Source organism: Botrytis cinerea, chromosome 17 (assembly GCF_000143535.2).
Source record: "Botrytis cinerea B05.10 chromosome 17, complete sequence".
NCBI lineage: Eukaryota > Fungi > Ascomycota > Leotiomycetes > Helotiales > Sclerotiniaceae > Botrytis > Botrytis cinerea.
The window spans coordinates 152,269-176,907 of record NC_037326.1 but is presented as its reverse complement, the minus strand read 5'-3'; the positions used below and the strand labels follow the sequence as shown (position 1 = coordinate 176,907).

General features: G+C 38.0%; 4 protein-coding genes across 5 annotated transcripts; 2 read left to right on the top strand and 2 right to left on the bottom strand.

Moving 5' to 3' along the window:
- Nucleotides 1-3,464: 3,464 nt before the first annotated feature.
- BCIN_17g00160 (hypothetical protein) lies at nucleotides 3,465-3,945 on the bottom strand. The gene has a single exon (XM_001546035.2). The coding sequence runs from the start codon at nucleotides 3,828-3,830 to the stop codon at nucleotides 3,597-3,599; it is 234 nt and encodes a 77-aa protein (XP_001546085.1). The 5' UTR covers nucleotides 3,831-3,945; the 3' UTR covers nucleotides 3,465-3,596.
- Nucleotides 3,946-6,904: 2,959 nt separating this feature from the next.
- On the top strand, nucleotides 6,905-9,199 carry BCIN_17g00150 (hypothetical protein). Its single transcript, XM_024698262.1, has 5 exons — nucleotides 6,905-6,997; nucleotides 7,075-7,315; nucleotides 7,370-7,702; nucleotides 7,890-8,229; nucleotides 8,412-9,199. The coding sequence occupies exons 1-5, from the start codon at nucleotides 6,953-6,955 to the stop codon at nucleotides 9,151-9,153; spliced, it is 1,701 nt and encodes a 566-aa protein (XP_024554079.1). The 5' UTR covers nucleotides 6,905-6,952; the 3' UTR covers nucleotides 9,154-9,199.
- A 9,258-nt stretch (nucleotides 9,200-18,457) lies between these two features.
- Nucleotides 18,458-21,176, bottom strand: BCIN_17g00140 (hypothetical protein). Of its 2 annotated transcripts, none has more exons than XM_024698261.1 (3): nucleotides 20,839-21,176; nucleotides 19,423-19,662; nucleotides 18,458-19,326 (listed from the first exon to the last, which is right to left on the bottom strand). In XM_024698261.1, exons 1-3 carry the CDS (start codon nucleotides 21,093-21,095, stop codon nucleotides 18,891-18,893), a joined length of 933 nt encoding a protein of 310 aa, XP_024554078.1. In that variant the 5' UTR covers nucleotides 21,096-21,176; the 3' UTR covers nucleotides 18,458-18,890. The 2 variants fall into 2 exon arrangements, with proteins under 2 accessions (XP_024554078.1, XP_001546090.2); XM_001546040.2 differs by lacking the exon at nucleotides 20,839-21,176 and adding an exon at nucleotides 19,835-20,525.
- A 311-nt stretch (nucleotides 21,177-21,487) lies between these two features.
- BCIN_17g00130 (hypothetical protein) lies at nucleotides 21,488-24,428 on the top strand. The gene is made up of 2 exons (XM_001546041.2): nucleotides 21,488-22,906; nucleotides 23,176-24,428. Exons 1-2 carry the CDS (start codon nucleotides 21,659-21,661, stop codon nucleotides 24,073-24,075), a joined length of 2,148 nt encoding a protein of 715 aa, XP_001546091.2. The 5' UTR covers nucleotides 21,488-21,658; the 3' UTR covers nucleotides 24,076-24,428.
- Nucleotides 24,429-24,639: the final 211 nt, after the last annotated feature.

The window sequence follows — 24,639 nt, the reverse complement described above, 5'->3', positions numbered from 1 at the left end:
AATGAATCTCATACTCCTTAATACAACACTAGAGGGAATATCGACAGTGAGGGGGGATTCAACTAACATACTCTTATAATAGAGAGTAGAGTACTCGACACATGTCCTTCCAATCATACACTCGTTCATCATTCTTGAATATCTAAATCTATACTCATTGATATGAACTCGATATACTCCTGGCAATGCTGATAGTGAGATTATCAACATCTCTGTATGTACTTCCACTGAGAATGTAATACTTACTTACTTGGGGGAGGATGATGCACAGTGGAACAATACGCTGTCTCCCCTCTCAACAAAAAAATACATTTTTTCGAAATGGTCGAGTGGTTTAATTGAGCAATTGAAGATAAAGATTAAAGAGTGCGGTCAGGTGGTTGAGAGAAAGAGCGTAAAACTCGAAGTTGTTAGGGAGGAAGTAAAAGGATCTAAAAGAGAGGTTCTTGAGTTTTGAGGTGGAGAGGGGGGTGGAAGTAGTGTGGTGATGGGATGGAAGTAAATATGAAAGTTTGGGAGGGTATTTTTGGTAGGATTTAAAAAAGAGAAGATCTATAAGGGGGGGGGGGGATAGAGAGGTCAAAGAGGAGCATGAGACGACAAGGATATCTATCTACGTCTCTGTGTTGCAGATATTAAGAATCCTATCAGCAAAAAAATAAGGAACTTTAATCATGTATAACCAACTCTTAATGATGACATGTCAACAATTATGGCCGCGGACCCCAGGTTTTTACCAAATATCAAGGAATTTGTAGAAGTCCTTTCCGCTGGTTCCTATTCCCAAGAGAATTTAATTAGTCTTAGGAAGTACCGCTTGGCAACTGCTGTAGATAACGGGCCTGGAAAAGTCGGTTCTTAGTTAAAGAAAGTGTGGTCAAGCGAGAGACTTTGCTACTTGAAGAGCTTGTCAGGAAAAAACTTGGCAATTTGAAAAAATTTGGGAATATACATAGGAGACACAATTCTCACAGTCTTAAAACCCCAAAACACTAGCGGATTTAATAGGCTTAGCCAACTGATATACTCCCGCATCAGTCCTGGGTTCATCAATATCACTTTTAATATCAATGGAATTTTAGGGTTGCTATTCAATCTAGTTCCGAGTTTGATGTGAAAGTGCGAAGTAGTGACTTCCTACTTTGGACATCAATAGAAAGGTACAATAGTTCAATTCAAACTAATTTGTATAATGAACCCTGAATCTTCAGTCAACAGCTATCACATTCGTTACGAGTGTTCTAATAATCGCGATGATTATCGGATTCACAAGACAGAAGCTGTTTTTCTTGGGTAATCTTTTGCTGGTCAGTTGCTCACTTTCTCTGAGAGTTGATATTAAAAGTCAGAAGCAACAAAAGTCTTCAGGATGAAGGTGCTGGCGGTGTAATATACAAAACGAATAGTACAACGCGTAGTATTAATGCTAATCTAGGTATGATGGCGAGCAAGAAAAGCTACTAGATTCTTGATAACTGGTCTAAGCTCCATATAAAGAGTCACTAGTCCTGTCATCAATATTATTCTCGCCGATACTATATTACTGAGGATCTGACGTACATAAAGTTCCTATTCAACAATGAATATAGGGGCAACTTCCCCGTCCGGATATAATCTAAAGTATTGAACCTTGGATTTGAGTGCTTAGATCTGGGTTTTAAGCGACGGCAACAGCGATATTCCTCGTTTCATGATATTCAAATCATTGGAAAGCCCGTTGTTTTTAGGACTACATAGAAATGGCTAGTTGGTCATCTCAATAGGTACCTGCTTTCCATTTTGTTTCCAAAAATATGGAAATACTCTGCTATTAATTATATTAAAACAAGTCAGTAATTTGAATTGAGAGGATGTTGGAGACTGTCATGGAACAAATATTGATTCGATATTGGTTTTAATATTAGATAGAAGATATCATCTCCATCTTTCCCCACTCACCTAGGTTCGAGGGCTTACACTCATGATTAAGTAGAACATGGGAAGGGAAGGGAAAAGGGGAAAGAAATGCCACTTCCCATTCCCACTCATTCTCACCCACCGCCAAAAATGCATCCACCCATAGATCTTCTTTTAAGGCTCAATTTTGGGGTCTTCGACGCCTCATCTTAATCACCATTGATATGAGCGCCATGTTCTTCTTTTTAACATGCCTTGAATACAAAAAGTGAAGAGGATATAGATTGAGGAGTGAGAGAAAGTAATGGGACTTTAACAAATATTGAAGTGGCAGTTGATGCATAAATCCATGGATATACCTTCCAAACAGCGACTGCCAAACTTGTCCTGTAAGGATATGATATCAAGGCAAGGCCTCAGACCACTTGCAGAGCTTGTTTTACCCGCTCTATCTATTTATTTGTATGTATGTATCTGTCTAATAAATACCTCGAAATAAAAATCTTGACCTATATCACTAACCAAGCTTTAACAAATATTTCATTCATCTCATTCATCTCATTCATCTCATTCATCTCATTCATCTCATTCATCTCATTCATCTCATTCATCTCATTCATCTCATTCATCCCATTCATCCCTATCATACCCTATCGTACCTCATAATACCTCAAGGAACTCTCTACCCTCCTCCTTGTACCACTCCCCACATCTGCCATCAAAAGTTCAATCGAATTTTCATCTCCTTATCACTATTTTTAAATATCAGATCGAGTTTTTAAATTGCGGTAGCAAGGACTTGTGGATTCTTTGATATCTGGGTAGGAGATCCGGGGATGGGCATAGGCTCATACGACAATAGCCCATTCTGTTTTTGAAAGAGTAAAGGATCTTGTAGCCGTAGTGAATTTTGAATAGGAGGAATAGAGGATTGAAAAGGTAAAGGCTTCCGTGGTAGTGATGGTGGTGTATTTTGAACAGGAAGACTAGAGTGTTGAACAGATGGATATTCTTGCGGCTGCAACATGCTCTTGTTGTTGAATAAAGGGACCCAAATGAACCAAATCTTCTTCAATGATAGGATCTGAAGGAAAACCTCTAGCTCCCTGATGATCTTGTTGTTGTTGTCTCTTATTGATGCCTACTATATTTATTCTTTCGAAAAGTTGTCTTGAGGGTTACAGATGTGGATTTGAATGTTGCTATTGTTGTGCATTGGCATTCCCATATTCACTCCTATCTAATTTTTGACCGACTGGAAGTATTAGAGCTTGTTGTCGCTGTTGTTGTCGCTGCATATTCGCATGTACATTTCCATTGAGATTTTAATCGACTGGAAATACCGTAGGGATTGGATTCTATAGATAAATAATTTATATGCATGAAGACGAAATGATTGATATGAAATTGAATCGAATAAAATGAATAAGTACTGGGGCATTTTCTTCTCTAATCCTAAAAGTATATACTTCCCCCTCCATTTATTCCGCCCTCTTTTGTCTTCTCTTTCTCTCTCTCTCTCTCTCTCTCTCTCTCACACACACACACACACACACACACACATTACATACAATTTCTCTAATTTCCCCTCCTCTAACAATTTCTATCACAAGCATCTTCTTACCCACACCTCCAGTACAATATCTACCTCCCACTACTGTCTTCCATAAAATATCTCGCAATTATTTTTTAGTGAAACACTATAATTCACTCGCGCGTAATTCTACGCGTTGAATGAATTGTTCATCTATTGATGAGGATGATGAGGATGAGGCAACCAAATCGTGTAATTTGAGATCGGAAACAGCGAGACGTCCTAATGATTCGATTTTTGTGCCATAGACGGGGAGAAAGCGGCTACGAAGCTCGTTTTCGAAGAGGCTGTTTGAGGTTCGTTCGGTCCAGGCTGTGGTGGCTGTGGTGGCCGTTGACATTTGAAGAGGTGGGATGGGATGGAATATGGGAAGATAGAATGATATAAACTAGGATGGGAAAGATGGAAAAGATGAAATAAGATGGGACGGAGAAGAACAGGATGGGAATTAAATCAAATGGGTGAAACTCAATCAAAAAAACAAAGAAAGATAGAGTCCCTATTTCTCTGCCTTTTTTCTAGATATCAGTTCAAGAGTTAAAAATGAGACTTCATTTAAGAAGCAGGTTCTGAATGTAGAACTTTTTGGAGAGGTAACATGCTCGTACTTGGGTTAGACTCTAATGTTTGTTACACTGTGTGTGGCAAATTTGTTTTAAGATGTGTGTTTTAAGCTTCTGAGAGAGTTAGAGTGAAATTTCTCGTACATTCAAAATATAAACCTCACTATAGGAGAACACTCCACGTGTCTCGCTTCCTATTATGAGAGCCTCTGCTGGTCTGATCAGGAGTGTGGTTTTCAGTTGTTTGTTAGCCATCTGAGTAGGATCGTAGAATATGGCACCTTGCGTTATATCTATTTCTAATTCCTCTACCTTGTCGTCTATACTTCTGGGGATGTTACAGAACTCAACTGTCACTCTATGGTGCCTATTCCCATGCTCAGGGCGGAAGTAGGAGAACAAAGAAATGGGTACAATTCTCATCCGTATGGGGCTTGAGAAAGTTATATTTGTAGTTAACTGAGTAACACTGTGGCATGCTACGGAGTGAGAATTTTAGACTTTTCTTGCTTTAATAGATAGACGCATAGATATCCAAAACTATCGCCCTGGTACCTCTTGGTATCCTTTACTTTGTAAACTCTCGGTATACTAGAAGCTCGAGAATAGAAATAACTCTCATACCACAGAGTGTCCTATTGCTCAATATCATAGGTCCGTAGAAGATAGGGCCTTTTGCTGTCTTCACTTTCATGTATAAATTTCTGTCTTTCTCCACCTGAAGACCTATTGTCATATACTCATTCTTTGCTGGGGCTGTGCTCCATGTTTTTACTAACGTATACTATATAGACTGAGTCCTCGTATTCGCTAGTGTACTCCATCGTGCTGCTTGGTGAGCAGAGAAGTCTCATTGCTCACCCTGGCCTGATTTAGGGGGCTGTGTCTCTATACTGGTTGCATATCTTTCAGTATATAGACCCTATGGCACATTTATATCTTGTTAACAGTATATGGCCATTCTAAGAAGAGCTTTGGGGGGGCTCTCTTTGTCTTTCACCTGAATTTACATTATTCAGAGGAATGAGTCCGCATATCACAGCGCCCTCTATCGCCCCAACTAAGATATACTCAGTCTCCTCCCCATCATCAAAGGGATTCTCTATGTCGCGCTTAAATCTACCAAATTATGAGACAGATTCGTACCTGGGCCCAAATTATATGTCTGGGTCTGCAAATACCACTTCGTTAATGGAAGGCGCGGAGACCATCATATCTACTTGTCGAAGAAAGTAACCCCGTTACTTGTACCGAGGGTGTTTTAAGCTACTCTCTCTTGAAAGACGCTAATTTAATGCTATCAGCCCTCAGCACATCGTAGCGCTTATTCCTTGCATTGTGCTCCGCTCGGATTTTGATGGTGACTAAGATACCTGTTACATCAACTACAAACTTTTGTAGTTCTATGGGTCTAACTCTGTAAAATAGGTATCCCTCCAAAATGTTGAGGGGTACAAACCTACTCGTACCTTCTACCCTCTCTCTTAGCACTACATCGTATGATAGAGTGTAGGTATCTACACATGTACAAAGCATCTCTGTGGGGCAGTCCACGTTTATTATGCCCACGAGGGAAGAAGGACTAGATGGTGGAGGGAGATCTTTGGACGTAACTCCAATTATCTCTGCACTCTCACATGTATAAGAAATCGTCTCCAGCTCCCGGTACTTGTGCTCACAAGGCCTCAACTCAAACTTTGCTCTGTAAATCCTAACCAGAACGTCGCAAGTCTTGGAAACCGTAGAGAGATTTTCTTATCTCCACTCACTCAGGTAATAGTGCAAGCAACCAAATCCAATAAACACACTGAGAGGCTCACCCTCTAGATCTAAATCTAGGACGCAGGATAAGATAGCACGAACGGGTCCCATCTCCGAATGCTCAACTTCTACATTGCACACCTTTACTCTTTCGTTTTCTAGAAATCCTTCAGTAGTCAGCTTGATGTCCGTTTACGTGTAAGGTGAGAATCATAACTTTTTTGTAGTGACATCTGTGTTTTAAGCTCTCCAAATAAGTCTGCGCGCCATTGTCTAGCACAATGTATTTAGAATGCCCGCTTTCACAGCTTGGTATACGTTGTGTAGGGCAAAGTACCTGGCGTGAACCTTGAGTGCAACCATCTTGTTTTCGGCTGTACGCTTGAGCTACTGTATATCTACCAACATAGAGTCACAGAACAGAAACCTATCTAGCATCTCCATAGACAGATTCTGGTTCGTGAGTACGAGTTGCTTATGTAGAATTTCATTCACATAGATATTACGAAGATAAACATCTCCTCTTATTAAATAGCCAAATTCGTAATGTGAAACATAATTCTGTACCCAGACCCAGAGACAACTCCATGATCAAAGCTGAAGGGTCGTCAATAGGGATCTCGCGCTCAATGAAGCTACTTTAAATATATATTTGTATATTTAATAAATAATACAACACCACTTATATTTATAAATTGATTACCTACAGCTACTCCTTTTTTTCCTTCTATATTGTCATTCATTTCCCCATTAACCATTGCTTCATTAATTTCTCCATCATCAACTTCTCCAAAACCACTTGGATATCATCTAACTAGTATTTCTAGTACTACTGCTCTCCATTCTGCTAAACCAAGTTCGTTTATTCTTCCTATTGTCTGATTGAACAATACACCACCTCTGTCGCCAACTACACCCCATCGCTGTACAGACTTACCTAGTAATCTTTTTGGATCCCCCAAGTTCGCCGCCATATATACCGCAAACGCATGAATTACCATCCCAATCACTATATCATGGGACCATTAGCCAAAATAACCATATTGACAGACAGTTGATGAGATCTGGTGTATATTCATCCCCCTCAAAAGATGCACCTCAATTCACTACATCGGCAAGCAATATACCACTGATCGATATGGCACAGTATACTCTAGCTCAAAAGTCAAATTCGGATTACAATGTCTGAAAAATGCTGGTTTCGAGTGTACTACGGATTTCTTGTGTGCTATATTAACGACTAACTCTACACCACGGAAGATAGATGATAATACTTCAAAAGAATGTGCTATGGCAAATTATTATGAATGGAATCGCGGGCTTCCCAATTTGTTAAAGAATGTTGAATCTTATGCAAAAAAGAAACGTGAAATCGACAAGTGGATAGTCCAAACTAGGGCATATAGAGAGGCTCTTACTGATGCTTTTATACGTATATCTAAAACGGAGTTCGATAGCTTCAATAAAGATCAGACAATCGACCAAGAGATCCCCCCCACTGGTAATAAGCTAACTTAATCCATTGTTTCTGGTGAGTATGTTCTTTCTTTCCCAGCACTCAAAACTGCAAATGTTGTTCCGGAGGCAATTGCGGACAATTTTATTGAAAATACTGGGAAGATATTCCAAGTCCACTTACCAACTACATGGAAGTTCTTGACTAGTCTTGTTGCAAACAATGTACGCAAAAACTGGGAGAGTACTTCGAAATTGGAAGAAGTAAAGCGTGCAACTCGACTTCAGACTGAAGCTCTTCCCATTAGTATGGCTATAAATATACTATCATATACATACAATCAGACTCTCCGGTTGACGCAAACCCATGTTGGTATGGCTTTACAATCATATAGTGTACCACAAATTGTTCAAGAAACCCTACAACGACTAGGTATATGCATTGGTACTGTTGCATCGACAGAAATCACCGAGGCATTAGCTAGAGCGCAATCCGAAAAGCTCAAAGAGATTGGAAGGAATAAAGAATATAGATAACCGAACCATTGATATTTGTTAGGCTAATATAATTATCCTGGAACTCTACCGACAAAAAAGATGCAAAGATTTCGCACATTTAGATGCAGGTATTCAATATCTGAATCTGAAGGGGTTCGGCGACGACAAAATTATTAATTTCCGGAAGCTAGAGGATCTATTGATCACGACACGACGTGCTCATATCTTGGAGTGGGTACGTGAGAGATTGCCTCACCCTGATCCACTAGCCGATCAAGAAGAACGAATAAACTACGCAGCGAAGGAACTGATGAAGACGGGTAAAGACAAGGTTCGACAGACTATTATCGATCCATTATATAATGATCTGTTCAGTAGTAGTGTGAGGTGTGAAAGGAATCCAGATAGTGCTATAGATGATAATGGTACACCACTCTCTCAACGAGATCAAACCGGAGAGTTGTTAGCCTTCATCGGAATTTACCTTGAACGAACTCAAAGAGACAGGAAAACATGGTCGTGTAGGAAAGGTTGGTCCTATACTTGAGATTCTTCTTCCGTGGATGGCCGGAACTAGTAGTCATAAGTATACAAGGGAGATAGTATCTATGATTGTACTCCGGACCAATACGACAACATGATAGATGGGCTCTTATGAAAGCAAAACTTGGATGGTTTATGACAGTGGATGCAGCCTGTGAGCAGGAGGTTCGCATTATCAAAACAGCATATCGAGAGAAAGGCGGCTCCTTTCAAATTCAGCAACTTAAAAAGTGGACGGCATTAGCAGCCGGACCCTTGTACGACTGTAAAATGGCTTTCTTGAATTGTCATTTGAGTGACAAAGAGATTGATATCAAAGGCCGTCATTATTACCCCTCAATGGAAAGGGAGGTTCTGGGTATAGCAGATACGATACGCCACGACAAAATCATGGATCGTCAAGAGCCTGCAACGCAGACAATTGTACGACCGAATGTTTACCTAAAAGATATTGGGGCCATCGTTTCCTACGATATCAATAAGGCCAAATCATATATTTTGAATAAGAAATATGATATAGATGATGATTTGTTGGAAATAGATGTTACTGATAGGTCTGCTGGAGAAGATATTGATGCTCCTTTAGATTCACCAGTTATGATGGATAGCATTGGGGCCTATGATAATGATCCGGATTATTTCGACGAAGCTGAAGAGAATGCAGATAATGTCGAGAAGGACAATGAAGGCTACGACGACGAGGGTAATGATATTTTAGTTCTAATAAATGCAGCCCAAGTACTCAGGGTGCGAAGACAAGATCTCATAACTGATAGTCAAAGAGGGAACATCCCTGTGGTGGCAGAATCCGCGATTGATGAAATGGCCGCTTTATTATCCTAAAAAAATATTCAATATTTTTATAATATATTAAAAAAAGCGTTTTTCAATTATTGATTAAGTGAATAATTTTTTAATAAATAATTAGAAATTTTTATTCTAAAGGGATTTAATAATTTTTTAGAATTTTAGTTTAAAATAATTAATACTTTATTTCTATTGAATTTGATTAGTAATTGAATTGAATATAAATATATAAATTGAAAGCTAAATAGGAAATATATATATATAGTATATAGTATAGTATAATAATAAAACTTTTGATTAAAGAATAAATTGAAAATAATATAAATAATTTGTTTTTTATTCCTTTTCCCCTTTCTCTTTAAGTTTTCAATTAATATCTTTTATTTACTTTATGTTAGAGTCAATACAAGGTGACAACTAGTGTATAATAGGATCCAAAAGAATATAAGACTTTTCATTGCTTTTTTCAATCCTTTTTAAAATAAAGTTATATATAATATGAAAATTTTATATCGGATAAATGATTGGTTCGATATTGATTTTATATTGATATTTTGTAATAGAGTTTTTTTTTTCAAAGCTTTTGTTTTTGAAAATTATAAATATTATAAAAAATTCGAAAGTTTTAAAGTTTATTTAATAAATTTCTTTTATTATATTGATGTATTTTTGAAATCTTATTAAATTTTATAATAATAAGTTTATTATAATATTTATATTCTTATTTTATAAAATTCAGCTTTTTTATAATTCTAAAAATTATATTGTAGTATAAGAGTATTAAAAACTAAATTGAATCTTTTAAAACCTTTAAAATCTTCAAAATTCGAAAATTCGAAAAATAGTTATTTCCTTTCCTTTATTTTATTAGTATTGTTTCGTTTTCAATAAAATAATGATTTATATTTGATAAGGCTGCCTCCCCCTTTTCAGTTTTCGCCCTCGAAAGTTATAAAAGCTTGAAAATCTGAAAATTCAAAAATCTGAAAATTCGAAAATCTGAAGACTCGAAAGTTCTAAAAGTTCGAAAATCTAAGAAATTAGGAATCGATGGCGTCCCATTAGTATTGAGCTAACCAAACACAGAAATCCCGAAAATCTTGTAAAATCTTATAAAACATATAGAATCCTATAAAATGTATGAAATCGTATAAAATCCTGTAAAATGCAGAGAATCCTGTAAAATCCTGTAAAATCCTGTAAAATGCGGAGCTCCACTGGCTTTCCGCTGAGTCCTCGAAACCTAAAAGAAATCCTGAAATCCTGTAAAATCCTGTAAAATGCGGAGAATGCTTGAGAGGCCTGGAATCCTGTAAAATGTATGAAATCCTATAAAATACGGAGAATGCTTGAGAGGCCTGGAATTCTATAAAATGATCTATTTGTATTCCCAAATAAATGATTCTAGTATAAATATTGTTTTATCTTTTACTAAATACAAACTATTTGATGTGATATTAGCCATTTGCAATTGATTTCCACTAATAAATTCTAACTAATTATATAATAATTAACTAAACTTTTTTTTATATAAAAAGCCTTAGGTATTATATAAAGGTATTATTATTTTAATAATAGAATTTAAATACACTGTTAACATTTTATAAGTATTGTTTAAGATAAGGTTTGCTTTCCAAAAGAGAGATTCTTTTCTTCAATATTTCCCCTCCTTTCCTAACTTTTATTCAATTATTCTATTTCATTTCGAAAGAATATTGAAGATATATTATAAAAGTACTTTATAAGTATTTTTAAAAAATTCGATTTATAAAAACTTTCTTTTTTAATATTCTTTCAATTCAATTTTATAAAAATAAAAGATATTTCAATAATTTAAATATCATTGCTTATATATCAATAATATATTATAAATATATTGTAGCCTAAAAAAGTTTTAAAACTTTCAAAGTTTTTTAAAACTATTCCCAAAAATTAATCAACAATTTATTTTAAAAAAATTGAATAAAAAGAATTATTAGAATCAATACAAAATAACAATTAATATATAATAAGATTCAAAAGAATATAAGATTTTTTATTACTTTTTTCAATCCTTTTTAAAATAAAATTATATATAATATGAAAACTTTATATCAAATAAATGATTGGTCCGATGTTGGTTCTACATCAACGTTTCGTAACACTTTATAACTTTTATATTCGCTCCCCTTCTCCTTCTAACTCTTATATTCATTCCCTTTCTATTCACCTTTTCTACAATTCTAATATTCATTGAATTCTGAAATCTTTAAGGCCCTTTAGAATTCTCATTTTCTTTTTTTCTATTAAAAATCAATACTAAACAAATCTCAAATTGTATTGATTTTATTTATTATTAATGAATTGATTATATTGTTAATAACAAAATGAATATATTATTATTGTAAAATATATATGAAAATTTATATAAGAATTTATATTGAATTTCTTTTCATCGAAAGTATTAACTTTGTTACTACAGGGCATTGGTGGTTACTGATAAGATAAGAGATGCAAGACGGAGGTTTGTAAATCCATATACCGATTGGCTTAATACATCGATGTGAAGTAATTAGCGAATCTGATTGATTCAATCTGCTTCATATGCAATCACGCCTTTGGCTTATCTATATAGGAGCGATAGAAATGACGTCAACTAATTTAAGTCTAAACCTAATAAGGAAGCTCAATTTCACAACTTATAAACTACATTTTTATACATTTACTAGTAGGAACCATAAGGCTTTTAAAATTTAGATTTTCTTTCTCTTCAAGTTAAAATAAATCACTAGTTTTTTCATAGAATATTTCGAATTTTCGATTCTATCTTTTTAATCTTAATTCACTCTCTTTTAAGTTTAATTATTAAAATATAATCTATTTTGATTTATAATTAATAATGTTTATTCTATTCGATAATTTTATAAATTAATATATATTCTATATTACTCATTATATCAAAAGAATATTATTGGAGGTTGGAACTTATATTATAATAAATAATAATAATAATTATTATTATTATTATTATTATATTAGCAATTGTGAGGCTAGTGACAGCTAGTGTGAAGGTAGCGGATGGTGATGATTACCTTTAGTACAATTTTGAGTGGGAACTGAAAAAGAATTCACTATGATTAGTCAATTTAAGTTGATGATTACTCGAAAACTAATGTAGGGATAGTGAGTGAAAGATTATTGAATAGTGATTCTGCTGGTGGTACAGAAAAGATGCCTTTCAGTGATACAGTATTTCATTCAGTTGAAAGTTCGTACGATTTATTAAAGACTAGGCTTAATAGTCGGGTTTTCAAGCGGTCTACTGCTTCCCGCGTGCGTAGGAAGCTTATAAAGCGGGCTAATTCTACTTCATCACGTAAGCCTGCTATCTGGTACCAAAAATAGGGGTAATCTCAAGCCTAAAATTCTCAAAATGGAAATTGAGGTTGGAATCTTAGGCCCCAGCTTTTTAACGATTCATTACAGGAATCTGTGGCGAATGGTGGGGTATTTGGAGTTTTCAAGAGGATAGCTACTGGGGATCGAAGTTTTCATCTCGTATTAGACAGTTTGGGGCGTATATCTGCAAGAATGTACAATTCTCCAGCCGTTGCGAGCACTGGTTGTCAAAGGGTCATGTTAGGATGGTCCCGAATGACAAGCAATAGGTCTTTTCTACATACGGGCTTCGTCTGACCTAAAATACGTCCAGGTGGGCGTTTCTAGTTGTGAACCCACCTCAATTCTTCACAGAGATACATGTGATTCTTATTCTGGAATCGGAAAATTCTTACTAATAATATGATAATAGTAGAAGACTTAGTCACATCAGACTCAGAGATTATTTGAATATATAAAATAATGATGATATTAAAATCTAACTATAAAGATAAGTCAATTTAAATCAAATTTGTTTACTTTTTTTTTTGTTTTTCTTCATGTAAAATTCTAGATTTATATAATTCATAATGGAGATTTGATAAGATCTAGACTAATAAACGAGACTAACTTAAGTTCAATCTTATAAAGTTGATTTATATAATCGAAAGAAAACTCAATTAACTAGATCTAATTTTCTATGGAATTTTATTTCATTTCATTTCATTTCATTTCATTTCATTCTATTCTTTTATAATTCTATAATAAAAAATTCAACGTGAAATAATACTCTGTATATATTAGATGAATATAATATAATGTTATTTATTAGTGAAATCTTACTAAGTGATTTTGTAAACTGATTTTTAGAGGTTCATATGTACAATTATGAAAATGATTTGTAAATAAAGCTTATATAATTAGGGATAAGATATGAAAACACATTATCAAGCTGTCCTAGAGAATTACAAAAATGTTGAGACATTAGGGTGATATGATATGACGTAGACGCAAGCGACAATCATTTGAGGGCGAAGAAAAGGATATCAGATTCAAATGTACAAGACGTTCAAGGATATGACTAGCAAAGACGCAAGTCTCGTTCAATTCAACGCATGAATCCCACTTTCCTTTCATTCAAATCAGAACTCTACTCTATGCATTGCTTTTTACATCTGATTCTCAAGCCATAACATCTGCCAAGCCCGTTAAAATCTTCAAACTGCTTCATTGCTTGCCTTATCGAGATCGACGACCACACCTCAAAACGGCATCCATCATCTTAGCACCTCGCTTTCACTTATCCAAGATTTCTACAGAGCTTATTACAATGGATCAGTGATATTCAGGGGACTTCCGTTTCGCTTCTTGAAGTCTGACCTCTGTAAATTACAGTGTCGTTGTGACTCCGCTTCTCCTGGAAACATCATGGGCAAGACAGTTCGGCAACATAACAGAACCTCGGAAATTACGAGCAGTTGGCAACGGTCTGCTATAAATAGACTCTTAGAAGCAAATCCAACATGGATTCGACTGCTTTCAATCTTCTCTTGTTCAATAACTTTACTAAGAATAATTATCAACAATGACTTCCGTCTAAGTTCGGGGGCTCGTCCAACTTTTTCAGTGTCTATATTGGTCAAACACCATCTCTTTTCAGTATTGGACGGGGGTGAGGGTCTGCAGATGCTGGCAAGTGGATCTTCAACTTTTTTCAAAAGAAAAATTGGAGGCGGTAGGATATCACCTAGGGTGTTGGTTGTCAATGGGAATTTTCTTTGAAATTGAGGAAAAGGTGGGCCAGGGAAATTTACAAGTATTGTACACTTCATATTAAGTGATTATAGCTCGCTCGACTCAAGACGTACCATGCGAGACTTATCTAGGTACTTTCAGGATCTCCTTTAATCGAAATCAGGAATAGTAGCAGCGAGGACAGAGATTATTCAATTTAAATCGCGTACATAATAGCAAATGCGGGTTTTCTTTTCTCTTAAGCCGCTATATAAGAATGATGAAAAAGTTTATTTTGCATACAATCTAATTTCAAACCTGCCTGACAAAATATACTCACGATTCAACTCTTTCAATACTTGCTGCATTGTCTCTATGTCTCACACAATAAAAGCTTGGTGCTGATCACCCCGCTACATTCTTGACTCTCGCTGATGACAATGACTGAAGATGCCAAACTTCCAGAACTGCCGCGACCCTCCTGACTCCTGATCTCTGTTGTCTTGACAGAGGATCTATTTGCATACCGTAGTTTCTGTTTCATTAGCGTTAGAACTTTTGCTCCAGTAGCTCGGTTTCTGTTCCGAGGTCTAACACCCTTTTCCCGCTGTTTATCAAAGAATCGTAGGCGATCATTAGTCCTCAATCAGCCTGTTGAAGTTCTGCCCTCTGTTTGTACAAGAATTTTGAAGTGGGGGTTTAATTACATCTTAGGTTTATTGTTGGTATCTACTTGATTGATAAATGTAAAGTACTTTAGTCTATAGTGGTGTAATTGTTCTTCTCCATTTACTATGTAAAGCTATGTACATTTATAGATAGGTTAGAAGCTAGCGCCTGCGCTAGTCAATAAAGCTCCCTCTGTATGATTATGATTACATGATCTATATCCCGACATTTGTGTTGTTCTTTATATCTCCAGGGATCGATGAGCATTTCCAATCCTCTAATTTCCTATTAAGACTTCGGACTTCTAAGCCATTGTAGCAATATGGAAGAAATGCTGAGCTGGCATCTCTTGCTCAATAAGGTCAAGGCCAGTAACCATTTGGTCGTCTATTAATCAACCAAACATCAATTATTGAGCCACATTTATAGACCTTACTTAATACCGACAAACACTGTAAAGATAACGGCTTTTTTTACTAAAGTTATTCTGGGATTCTTTTTTTTGGGGGGGGGGGGCATAGTGTTCAATAACAATATAGAAATGACTGATTTGATTTCTCACAGCCATTGCTGGAACTTCAAGCTATCATACCCCCCGACATCTTTCTCCGAAATTATCATATATGGTTACAAAATATATTGGGTCCATGTCACAATAGTAAGGCAAGGAATCGTGTGACAATCAAAAAAACATTGAATCAAGATGCGCTATCGAAAATACCACGGTCTGTATCACCGCATGATGCAGCGGTACAATCGATTTACTCCTCCTCCCAGTCCCAATATATATGAGTACTTGATCACTAACCGCCCCTCTGATCTGCTAATACAATGACATATCAAATACATGAACTCTCGTGGACTCCTTCAAACTCCTTCAAACTCCAGTTCTTCTTTCTATGAAGCATGGAATCAACACTGCTTGGATTGAGAAAACAACCTCAAGTGATCTTCTCAATACCAAGGATCAAATATCAAGGACATATTTGATGAAAATATTGGCTTCTAGTTCGCCTTTCTACAATCCTACTTTTCATTCTTGTCATTTCTTGCCGCATTGAAACTCTGCGCTTTAATTCACTTCGCTCGATACTCCCTAGTTCCCCTCCTCACTCATTCTACATCAATTAGCTAAGGTGGTTTGGGTATGCAATATAGTTTAATTCAAAGAACTTCAGCTATAAAGCCTAATGCCTGTGCTGTCTGAATGAATTCGGGCGAGAAATTATTAGGATTCAGGCCCGAATTAACTACAATTTCCTAGCTATTCTGATATCAATCACCACACGCACTCACTCGAGAGGCTCTGTTTATAAATTTGAAAAGAATAAAGAGTGAGTTAAGAAATCTAATCTATCCTATGAACAACCTTGAAGGAAGTGGGGTGATTATCCTTTAACCAATGAATGGCAAACAATCATATATTTTGAGCCATCATATTGAGATCCTATCAACAATGTATCAACTCCAATTGAATGTAACCTTTTGAGAGAAAAACTCGAGATGTCTATTCGTAAACGTTTTATGACTTCCACTCCAGAGATCGTCAATTGTCTTGTCGATCACAAAGCCAGATTAATTTTTAGGCTTGGAGACGGCAGAAAAGGTGCTGTAAGAGGCAAACTGGAACTGATTGTATCACAGCGCAAGGGATAGGTTGTGCGAGATTCTACAAAGAGTAGAAGATAAGTTTGCCATACAATAGCACTGATAACTAAGCATTCACGACTAATTACGCTAGTGAGCCTGTGACGTATTGCGTTAGAGAGCTCCAATAGATCAAGAATCCTAAGACTCATCATTTTGAAAGGAACTCAATTGCCGTAGAAAAACTCCTTCACGAAAGTCGTCGTTTGGTATACTCTCAATATCTTGTTAGCATCGGATTCAATTGGGGTGCATTTCTCCTAGATAAAAATACCAGAGCACTAGCCGAGTCTCAGGGCCCATGCGTCTTGGATATCAGACGAATTTTGCCGAATTTAAAGGGGGGGTGTGGTTGGTCACGTGCTTATGAAAACGAATTGCTAATTTTCTACTTCTAATTTACATTGATATGGGAAGTAGCTGGCGAAGTTTCAGGGATTTCGCGGCTATCGTTCGGGTCTCTCAGCTTAAAACTCTAGATAGGTTATTTTTTAGAGGCTATTTTTGGCATCAGGTTAGAAATAGCAAGTAAAATTACAGCCTCTATTAAATTTACATCATTTTCCTCGCGGTGACTTTCTGCATCTACATTTACATCTTTCCTCTAAAGTTTTCTGCTCTTTCCATAATTACATTCTGGTGATGCTAAATGCTTAGCATCTGTCACTTTGGTCCTCTCCAAATTTGTGTCCCTCAAACTCGTACTCCGCCTAATTCACCCTGTCTAGTTCACCCCGTCTAATTCATCCTATGTAAATCATCTCATTTCATTTAATCAGTTTTATCTCATTAATTTAATCTATCATATTCATTTCCTTTTACATCTATATTATTCCACAAGGCAAGGCAGACAATCTTGAGGGTTACTGCAACACTATCCTATGCTTCGGTAAAGGTCCTCAATTTCTGCCGAGCGCCACATATGACACCAGATAAGAATTCATTTTTCTGCTTGCATTTCTTTCCTGTGATAACAATATCATTAGCATTCAAATCTTTCAGAAATCCATTGCCTCTCCAATCTGAACCCCACCGGCAAAATGTGGACGGCTTGCTGCCCTCAGTGATGGTAGTCCAGGATGCGTTCATTTTCTTTTATACCCCGCAGAAAGTATCTTCAGTCTCTTTTCTCCGGCAGATACTCGAAAACCTTGCAATACAGCGTTAGCCAATCTGAAAATTCCAATTTTAGCAACAACAAGTCGACTATTTGTTCCACATCATCATCTCTCATTCCCTCATCTGAAATTTGCTCCCGAAATAAATACATTACAACACATTCGGAGTTTCACATACAATCTACCATATCAAATGTCGCTGTGTGAGATTATTGCCGTGAAAAGAATTCAATCCGATTGAACGAGTCAGACACAAACCGGTGGACATGAGTTTTTCACATCTTTCTTCCTCAATCGATCTTGAGTATACGGTAGGCTCTAATGTTTCTGTCCCCACTTTTGCAAAGAACCCCCAACCTCCGCGTCGCTAAAGATCCCCGGAGAGATGTCGAATCTCTAGCTTCGGCCTCCGGCAATAGAATGTTTGCCTGCCTTTCTAGTGGCATCGATCGCCTTATCGCTCGATTTATTATATAAATCTGAATTAATGTTGAAGGTATTGGGCTTCACCATTTTCTATGTAAAGTTGTTGAGGTTTTGATTCCGATCTTTTATTTTCTGTCTTTTCTATACAAATTTCGATTTCTACCTAACTACGTCATCCCTCAATCTGTGTTGCTGACTCTTATTATTGTGGATTATGTATCCTAACTATCATCCGTCTAGGGTCCGACTCTAAAAGCGAAATGGGAGGAGGTGGAGATATATTATATTTTGTGTATAGTGGGATGAGATAGAAAATAGGTGGGATGGAATAGGGTGGGTATGTGCTTTTGTTCATGATATGATGTGAAATGGTGAGATGGTGAGATATATGAGTATAATAAAATTCATTCATTCATTCGTTGCCCTAGAAATGCAATTTCAATATCCCATCAAATCTAATCTAATCCAATTTAATCATGAAATCTAAACTCCTCTAATTTATCCCTCCACCCATCTCCTCCCCTCTTTTCCCTCCCTTGTACATAAGAAAGCCTGCAACAAAAACTGCAACAAAATCCCCTCTATCACCCCCACCAAATCAATTGATCTTCCCACCCGGCATACATCACTAGCCTTTCACGAGTCTCCCTTCCCTCATGCATAACCTTCTCCACCATCCTGACCCACGATCAAGCCCACCATATCCTCCGCGTGGGCTTCCCCGCTTACTATGACTTCCCCGAACTAGCTTGCTCATAGCGTATAATCATGCTCTCCCTCAAACACTCGCCCTTCCCTCCTCTTCCCACCTACACTTCCATTCTACCTAAAAATCCCCATACTATCTATGTACCTGATCACCAACTCCTTAACCTCATCCTCACTAGCCCTCGGATGCACTCCCCTCAGATATGCATACAAACTCATTTGGACATTTTGTTGCGCCTGTTCTTGTGACGGTCCACGAACTTCATCTGAATTTGAGAAGAAGGAAGGGGAGGAGAAGGATGGATTTTGTGTGACATAGGGAGTGTGTGGTGGACTTGGTTGATTTTCATGTTGTGTTTGTGATTGTGGTTGTGGTTGTGATGATGAATGACCATAATGACGACGATTCAACTGTTCATAATCATTATCGATATCCATATCCATATCCGACTTATTTTCCTCCCTGTAATTTGTTGATGATGACGATTGTCTGGAAGAAGAATACCGGCTTGATCTTCTGGATGATGGAGCAGAGGGATGTAGATCGATACTGGAAAGAAAATTATTAGTCTTATGAAGTTGGATCTCTGGTGGGTTGCGAAGGAAAGAGGAGATGTGAGAAGAAGGAAAGAAGGGGGAAAATTACCTCATTGCCGTTGGACTAGTACTATCCTTCCTATTCTGCCTTGACGATACCCTCTTCCTTTGCTCTTTAGCCCATTTAGCAGTTTCAATAACAACTGTTCCTTGATCACTACTGGACCCATCATCTTCCTCCCCATCATCACTGTTGTTACTGCTGCCAAATATAGTAGAATTGGGCGTAGTAGTTTGTGCTTTAAATGAGGGTGTAGTGGTTCTTGATTTAGATGAGAGCGTACTCGGTCTAATTGATTCGCGATATTTCGTTAGTACTTTTGATAAACAGCAGGAAACAATGCGATAGTGAAATGATAGCGGCGACAATGCGATAATGAGATAATGAAATAAATGCGACAGTAAAATGACAATGCGGCAATGCGGCAGTGCGACACCTGAACGAATGCATCTATACTTACATGACGCTCTGCTGGTTCTCCGGAGGCCTTTTACGTTTCGCTCTAGAACAGAGGGAGAAAGAACCCCATCTGATGAAGAGTATTGAATCCTAGAGCGAAACGAAGAAGGCCTCCACGGCAATGGCCTAGCAGATAGTCATAGAACTTCATCCGCCGTCACCTTTCCAATCGTCTCGGCATAGTAATGGTGATACTCTATTTCTCTGCTACTATGGCAGTAGCTCTTGAAGAACTAAGGAAGAAAAGGAGCATTTGTATTTCGATGGGTAGGACTTTCAATATGTTGGAGGGCTTTGGAGGAAGGAAGATGTTCGACTTTGGATGAGGGTTTGATGTGAGAGGGAAAAATTGCGATGTTTGAAATAAATGCGAAAGGGCGAAAACGCGGCAGTAAAGTAAATGTGTGGTGGCAGTGAGAATGAATGCGACAACTCGACATCAATCCCACTACTGTAATGTACAGGCAAATGCGATAGTGAAATGAGATGTAACATTAAAATCATGAGGACTGCGGGGAAGAGATAGATGGAGATGGTAAATGCTAGCCTTGTAGTTTTTCATTCAGCCTTCCCGCCTTTTGAATCTCACAGCCTCGTTTCACCCCACCAACCAAAACACAAAAGAATGGAGGGAAGCAAAATCAATAAACTCGACAAACTCAATCAGGAAGGGTCTCCGGGAGCTATTGCCCTGGAGGTTTTAGAGAGAAGATCTGAGAATTTGAAGATGTGCCAAGACTGCGAACATGCGAACATGCGAATATGTAAACATGCAAAACACACGAACACACGAACACGCGAACCTGCGAACTTGCGAAACCTTTTCCGAGCGCAGCAAACTCAAAAAAAGTTTGGGTTCTGGACTTTTTTCGCCGCTGTCCGAACACAATGATTTTGCCATCCCTATGAGCGTGCATCTGCCCACAACCATATGCCGACGGGTGATAAGTAAATAATAAAAGGGAGTAGAAGGAAGAAGGAAGAAGGAAGAAGGTAGAAACTTACCCGGTAGCAGGAGTTCGACTGTGTTTGCTGTTATTGTTGGTTGTATAATTATTGAAAATAATATTATACCCAAATTTGTTCCCTCCGCCTTCGCCTCCCCCAAGCTTTTCGCTTGCCTCTCCCTCTCCCTCTCCCTCGCCTGATCCTTCGTCTCTCTCTTCCCTCGCCACCTCTTCTTCTGCCATCACTCTTCTTACCCGAAGGTCTCTTTGAACCCTGTGCAACTTATTTCTAATCTTCCCCATGATAATACTCATGATCTCTTCACCCTTTCGATTCACACAATCTTCATACTTTTTCAGTCCCAACTCAACTACCAACTCATCGATCGGGTACTTCGAACGTTCTGAACATTGCGCAGATTGTAGGTCGTGATCGTGAATGAATTTTTCGAAAACGGAGGTATGGATTGGGGTCCAGTTGAAGCGGGCGCCAGCAGTTAGGGTTGAGATGGGATAGGTGAAGATGAGCGTTGGTCTTGATGTTGGCGCCATAACATTTGATGCGATAACAACGAAATTGGATGCGACGACGACAATGAATGAATTTTTACAATGATTGTAATGATTGTAACTGTTGACTATCAAATAGATTGAGTTGGAGAATTCTTCCGCTTACTCTTTTATACTTTTACTCACTTTCCAATTAAGTCTTCCCTTTCATCATTTAAGACATCTGGTTTCAACATCAACAAGTACTGTCTGGACATTAACACTGGCACCTCCCACCTTACCAATGGCAATACCTTTGTACTTACTTCAATAAACATCTTCACTACTTCAACTTTAGTCGCGATACTTCGCTCAAAAAATACGTGAAAATGCCACCAGAACCACCAGAACCACCAATACCCATCCGTGACCCCAACATCATTTCTACCCACCCACTCTCAACTCTAACCTCTTCTAATGTCTTCAAATGGACACCACCCGAGATCCAAATCTTCGACTTTTTCATCAGACAATATGATTCTACATCTCAAGAACAGCCACTTCACGAAATTCTTCTTCGTCAACTTGGTTTCTCCATTTATCATGGGATGTTGACTGAAAAAGGTGAAGATGTTATGGAAATTGTGGCTACGAAAGTCAAAAGTAAGATTAATCATCTTAAAGAAAAGATGAAGTTTGAGAAGGGGGTCGGGGAAGGGGGGGGACTTAGAAGGTCTGATAGGTTGGGAGGAGGTGGAAAGGGAAATGGAGACAGTGTCAAGACTGATTCTAAAGCGCAATCACAGCCACCATCGTCCTTACCAAGTATTCATTTCCATATCAACAACCAGTCCGGATCTGCTTCTCCGTCTATTTCTTCACATACTCACCATTCAACAAATTCTTCGTCCACTCACCGCCCAAGATCTTTACCACCTCCCATCTCACCGTCTCATTCTCCAACAAAAGAGTCCACGTCCCAGTCGAAATCCAAATCGAACCACGACCGCATTTCCAGAAACTCAGAGGGTAAACGCGGCTCAAGGCCAAAATCCGAACCTTTGGTTTCCTCCTGCCCAACAAAAGAAAAAGGTTACTTTCAAAAATTTGGTGAAGTTTTGGGGTTAGATCTTACGAGTCCTGACAGTAGTAGAAGTGAGAGTTACACTAATACTAGCACTGGAAGTGAGTTTGAGACTGGAACTTCTCAAAGATCAGGTGAGGATAGAGACGGAAGTGTGATTTCGAGTAGAAGTGCATTATCGAAGGGGAATTTGAGGAGACATGAGAGGGAGATAAGGAAGGAAAAGGAGAGAAAGGAAAAGGAGAGAAAGCAAAAGGAGAGGAAGGAGAAGGAGAGGAAGAAGGAGAAAGAGAAGGAGAGGGAGAGGGAAGAGGAGAGGGAGAGGGAGGAGGAGATAGACGCAGAAAAGATTGCGGAATTAATAGAGAACAGTCAACGGGTTTTGCAACAGGGAAGAAATCGAGAGAAGGAAGCGGAGAAGGAGAGGGCTATGGGAAAGAGAGCTCGTGATCTTGGTTTTAAAGTTCGAGTACAGAAAGCGCTACAAGTGGTAGAGAGGGAGAGAGAAAATCGTTCAATCGCTGTTGGAATTCGAGCGCAAGAGCAGAATCACGTGAGTAGCCTTTTTTTTTCGTTCCTGTTTTTCAAAGATTTTATTCATCGGGGCAAGCTTGGGCGGAATGGGGAGGCGATGAAAAGAAGAGTGGAGGAAAGTTCCATGGCTGTCAATTTTCAGAGTCAAGCTCCCAAACCCCTATAGTTCGCTGCGCTCGAAATTCCTAGCGGAACGTCATCACCATGGAATCCTATTGTTGTTCGCATAGTGTTATCGGGCTGGGAACATGAATTCAAGGTCAATTATACTAATATACTGAACCTTAGCAACAAATGGATGGGACTCGGAATGAACTATCCCAGGGAACTCGAGATCAGCAATCCCATCAGACACGAGGTCAGGACTTACAAGAAATAACTCAACCTCAACTACGAGTGAGCCAAACTCGGAATCAAAAATCCCAGGATATCCAAAGTCGGGGATTCCCGGAGGAAACTCAGCAAAAATGGAATCAGCTTCGAAGTAGACTGGGGGAGGCGCTGAAGAGAAATAATACACAAAGCATACCCAATAATCATCAACCCAAAGATGAGCAGTCTCATCAAAGTCGGGGTCAAGAATTCCAGGAGACTCAAGGTCGAGCATTGCAAGAAACAATGCAACCAAAGACACAAGACCAACGAATAAATCAGGGACAAGAGTATCAGACAACAATCTCCCAAGCAATCCCAAGATCAAGAGTTGAAAAACAAGGACGTTTCCACAATCAATCACAACATCCAGGGTTACAATCTCAATCTGAAATTCAACATCAATACCAAAACTACAAGCCGCCTACGGTGGAAGACGGTTGGGTAGCTTCGGATGTAGGGAATTCAGACAAAGATATCACACCCAGAACTACACCAACACAACCTCATTTTACCCATCAACAACAACAACATCAGCATCCTAGCCTTAAAATTCACCACACTAATCCGATTCACCAAGCACAACAACAACAAAAACTCAATCCCCTTCAAATCCAAGAAGTGAATGATCTCATTAGTCAGAGGATGAAAGACATCACTTTCGAGAATTATGAGATAGTTAGAAAATGGTGGAGGCTGGTTGATGACGGTCTTTGGGAGGGGTTTGAAAGGCAATTGAAGAGTTTGGATTTGGAGAGAAGGCAGGGGGGGGAGGTAAAAGTTAGTGGGGAGGAAGAAGAGGATTACACATTCTGATGGGATAAGGGTAAGTAGGTATTTAAGTTAGAAGGTTTGGGGTTGAAATGGGATGGGATAGGGCTTCATAGGATGGAACGATATGAAATAGATGATTTGTATTTTCTTTCATTTCTTTGTTTCCTTCATTAGTTTTCTTCCATCATTTTTTCATAGTAATGCAATCCAAAATTTTGCCTTTCATGTATATGTATGTTTTTTTTTTCTTCGCCTATTCTTCGTTGATTGGCTAAGGTGGCATGGTTATACAGTGTCGTTTAATTCGAAGAGCTTTAGCAAGTTATTCTAATGAAGACCGCTGCATGTGTATGTTTCAGAGACTTTATCTACATATTTGAAAGGAATGAAGAACAAGTTAAAATATCAATCCGATTAATGAGCAAGCTTGAATGAAGGAAGTGGGGTAATTATCCTCCAACCAATGAATCATCCTTAGAAAGGTAGAGGAACTAGATCTGTTCCTTCTCCTCTATCCCATTTAGTCTATCAAGATAGTTAGACTTCAAAAGCATAAAGACCCTTTGAATCGTAGTTCCATTCATGTCTAGAAGCATCATTATATGC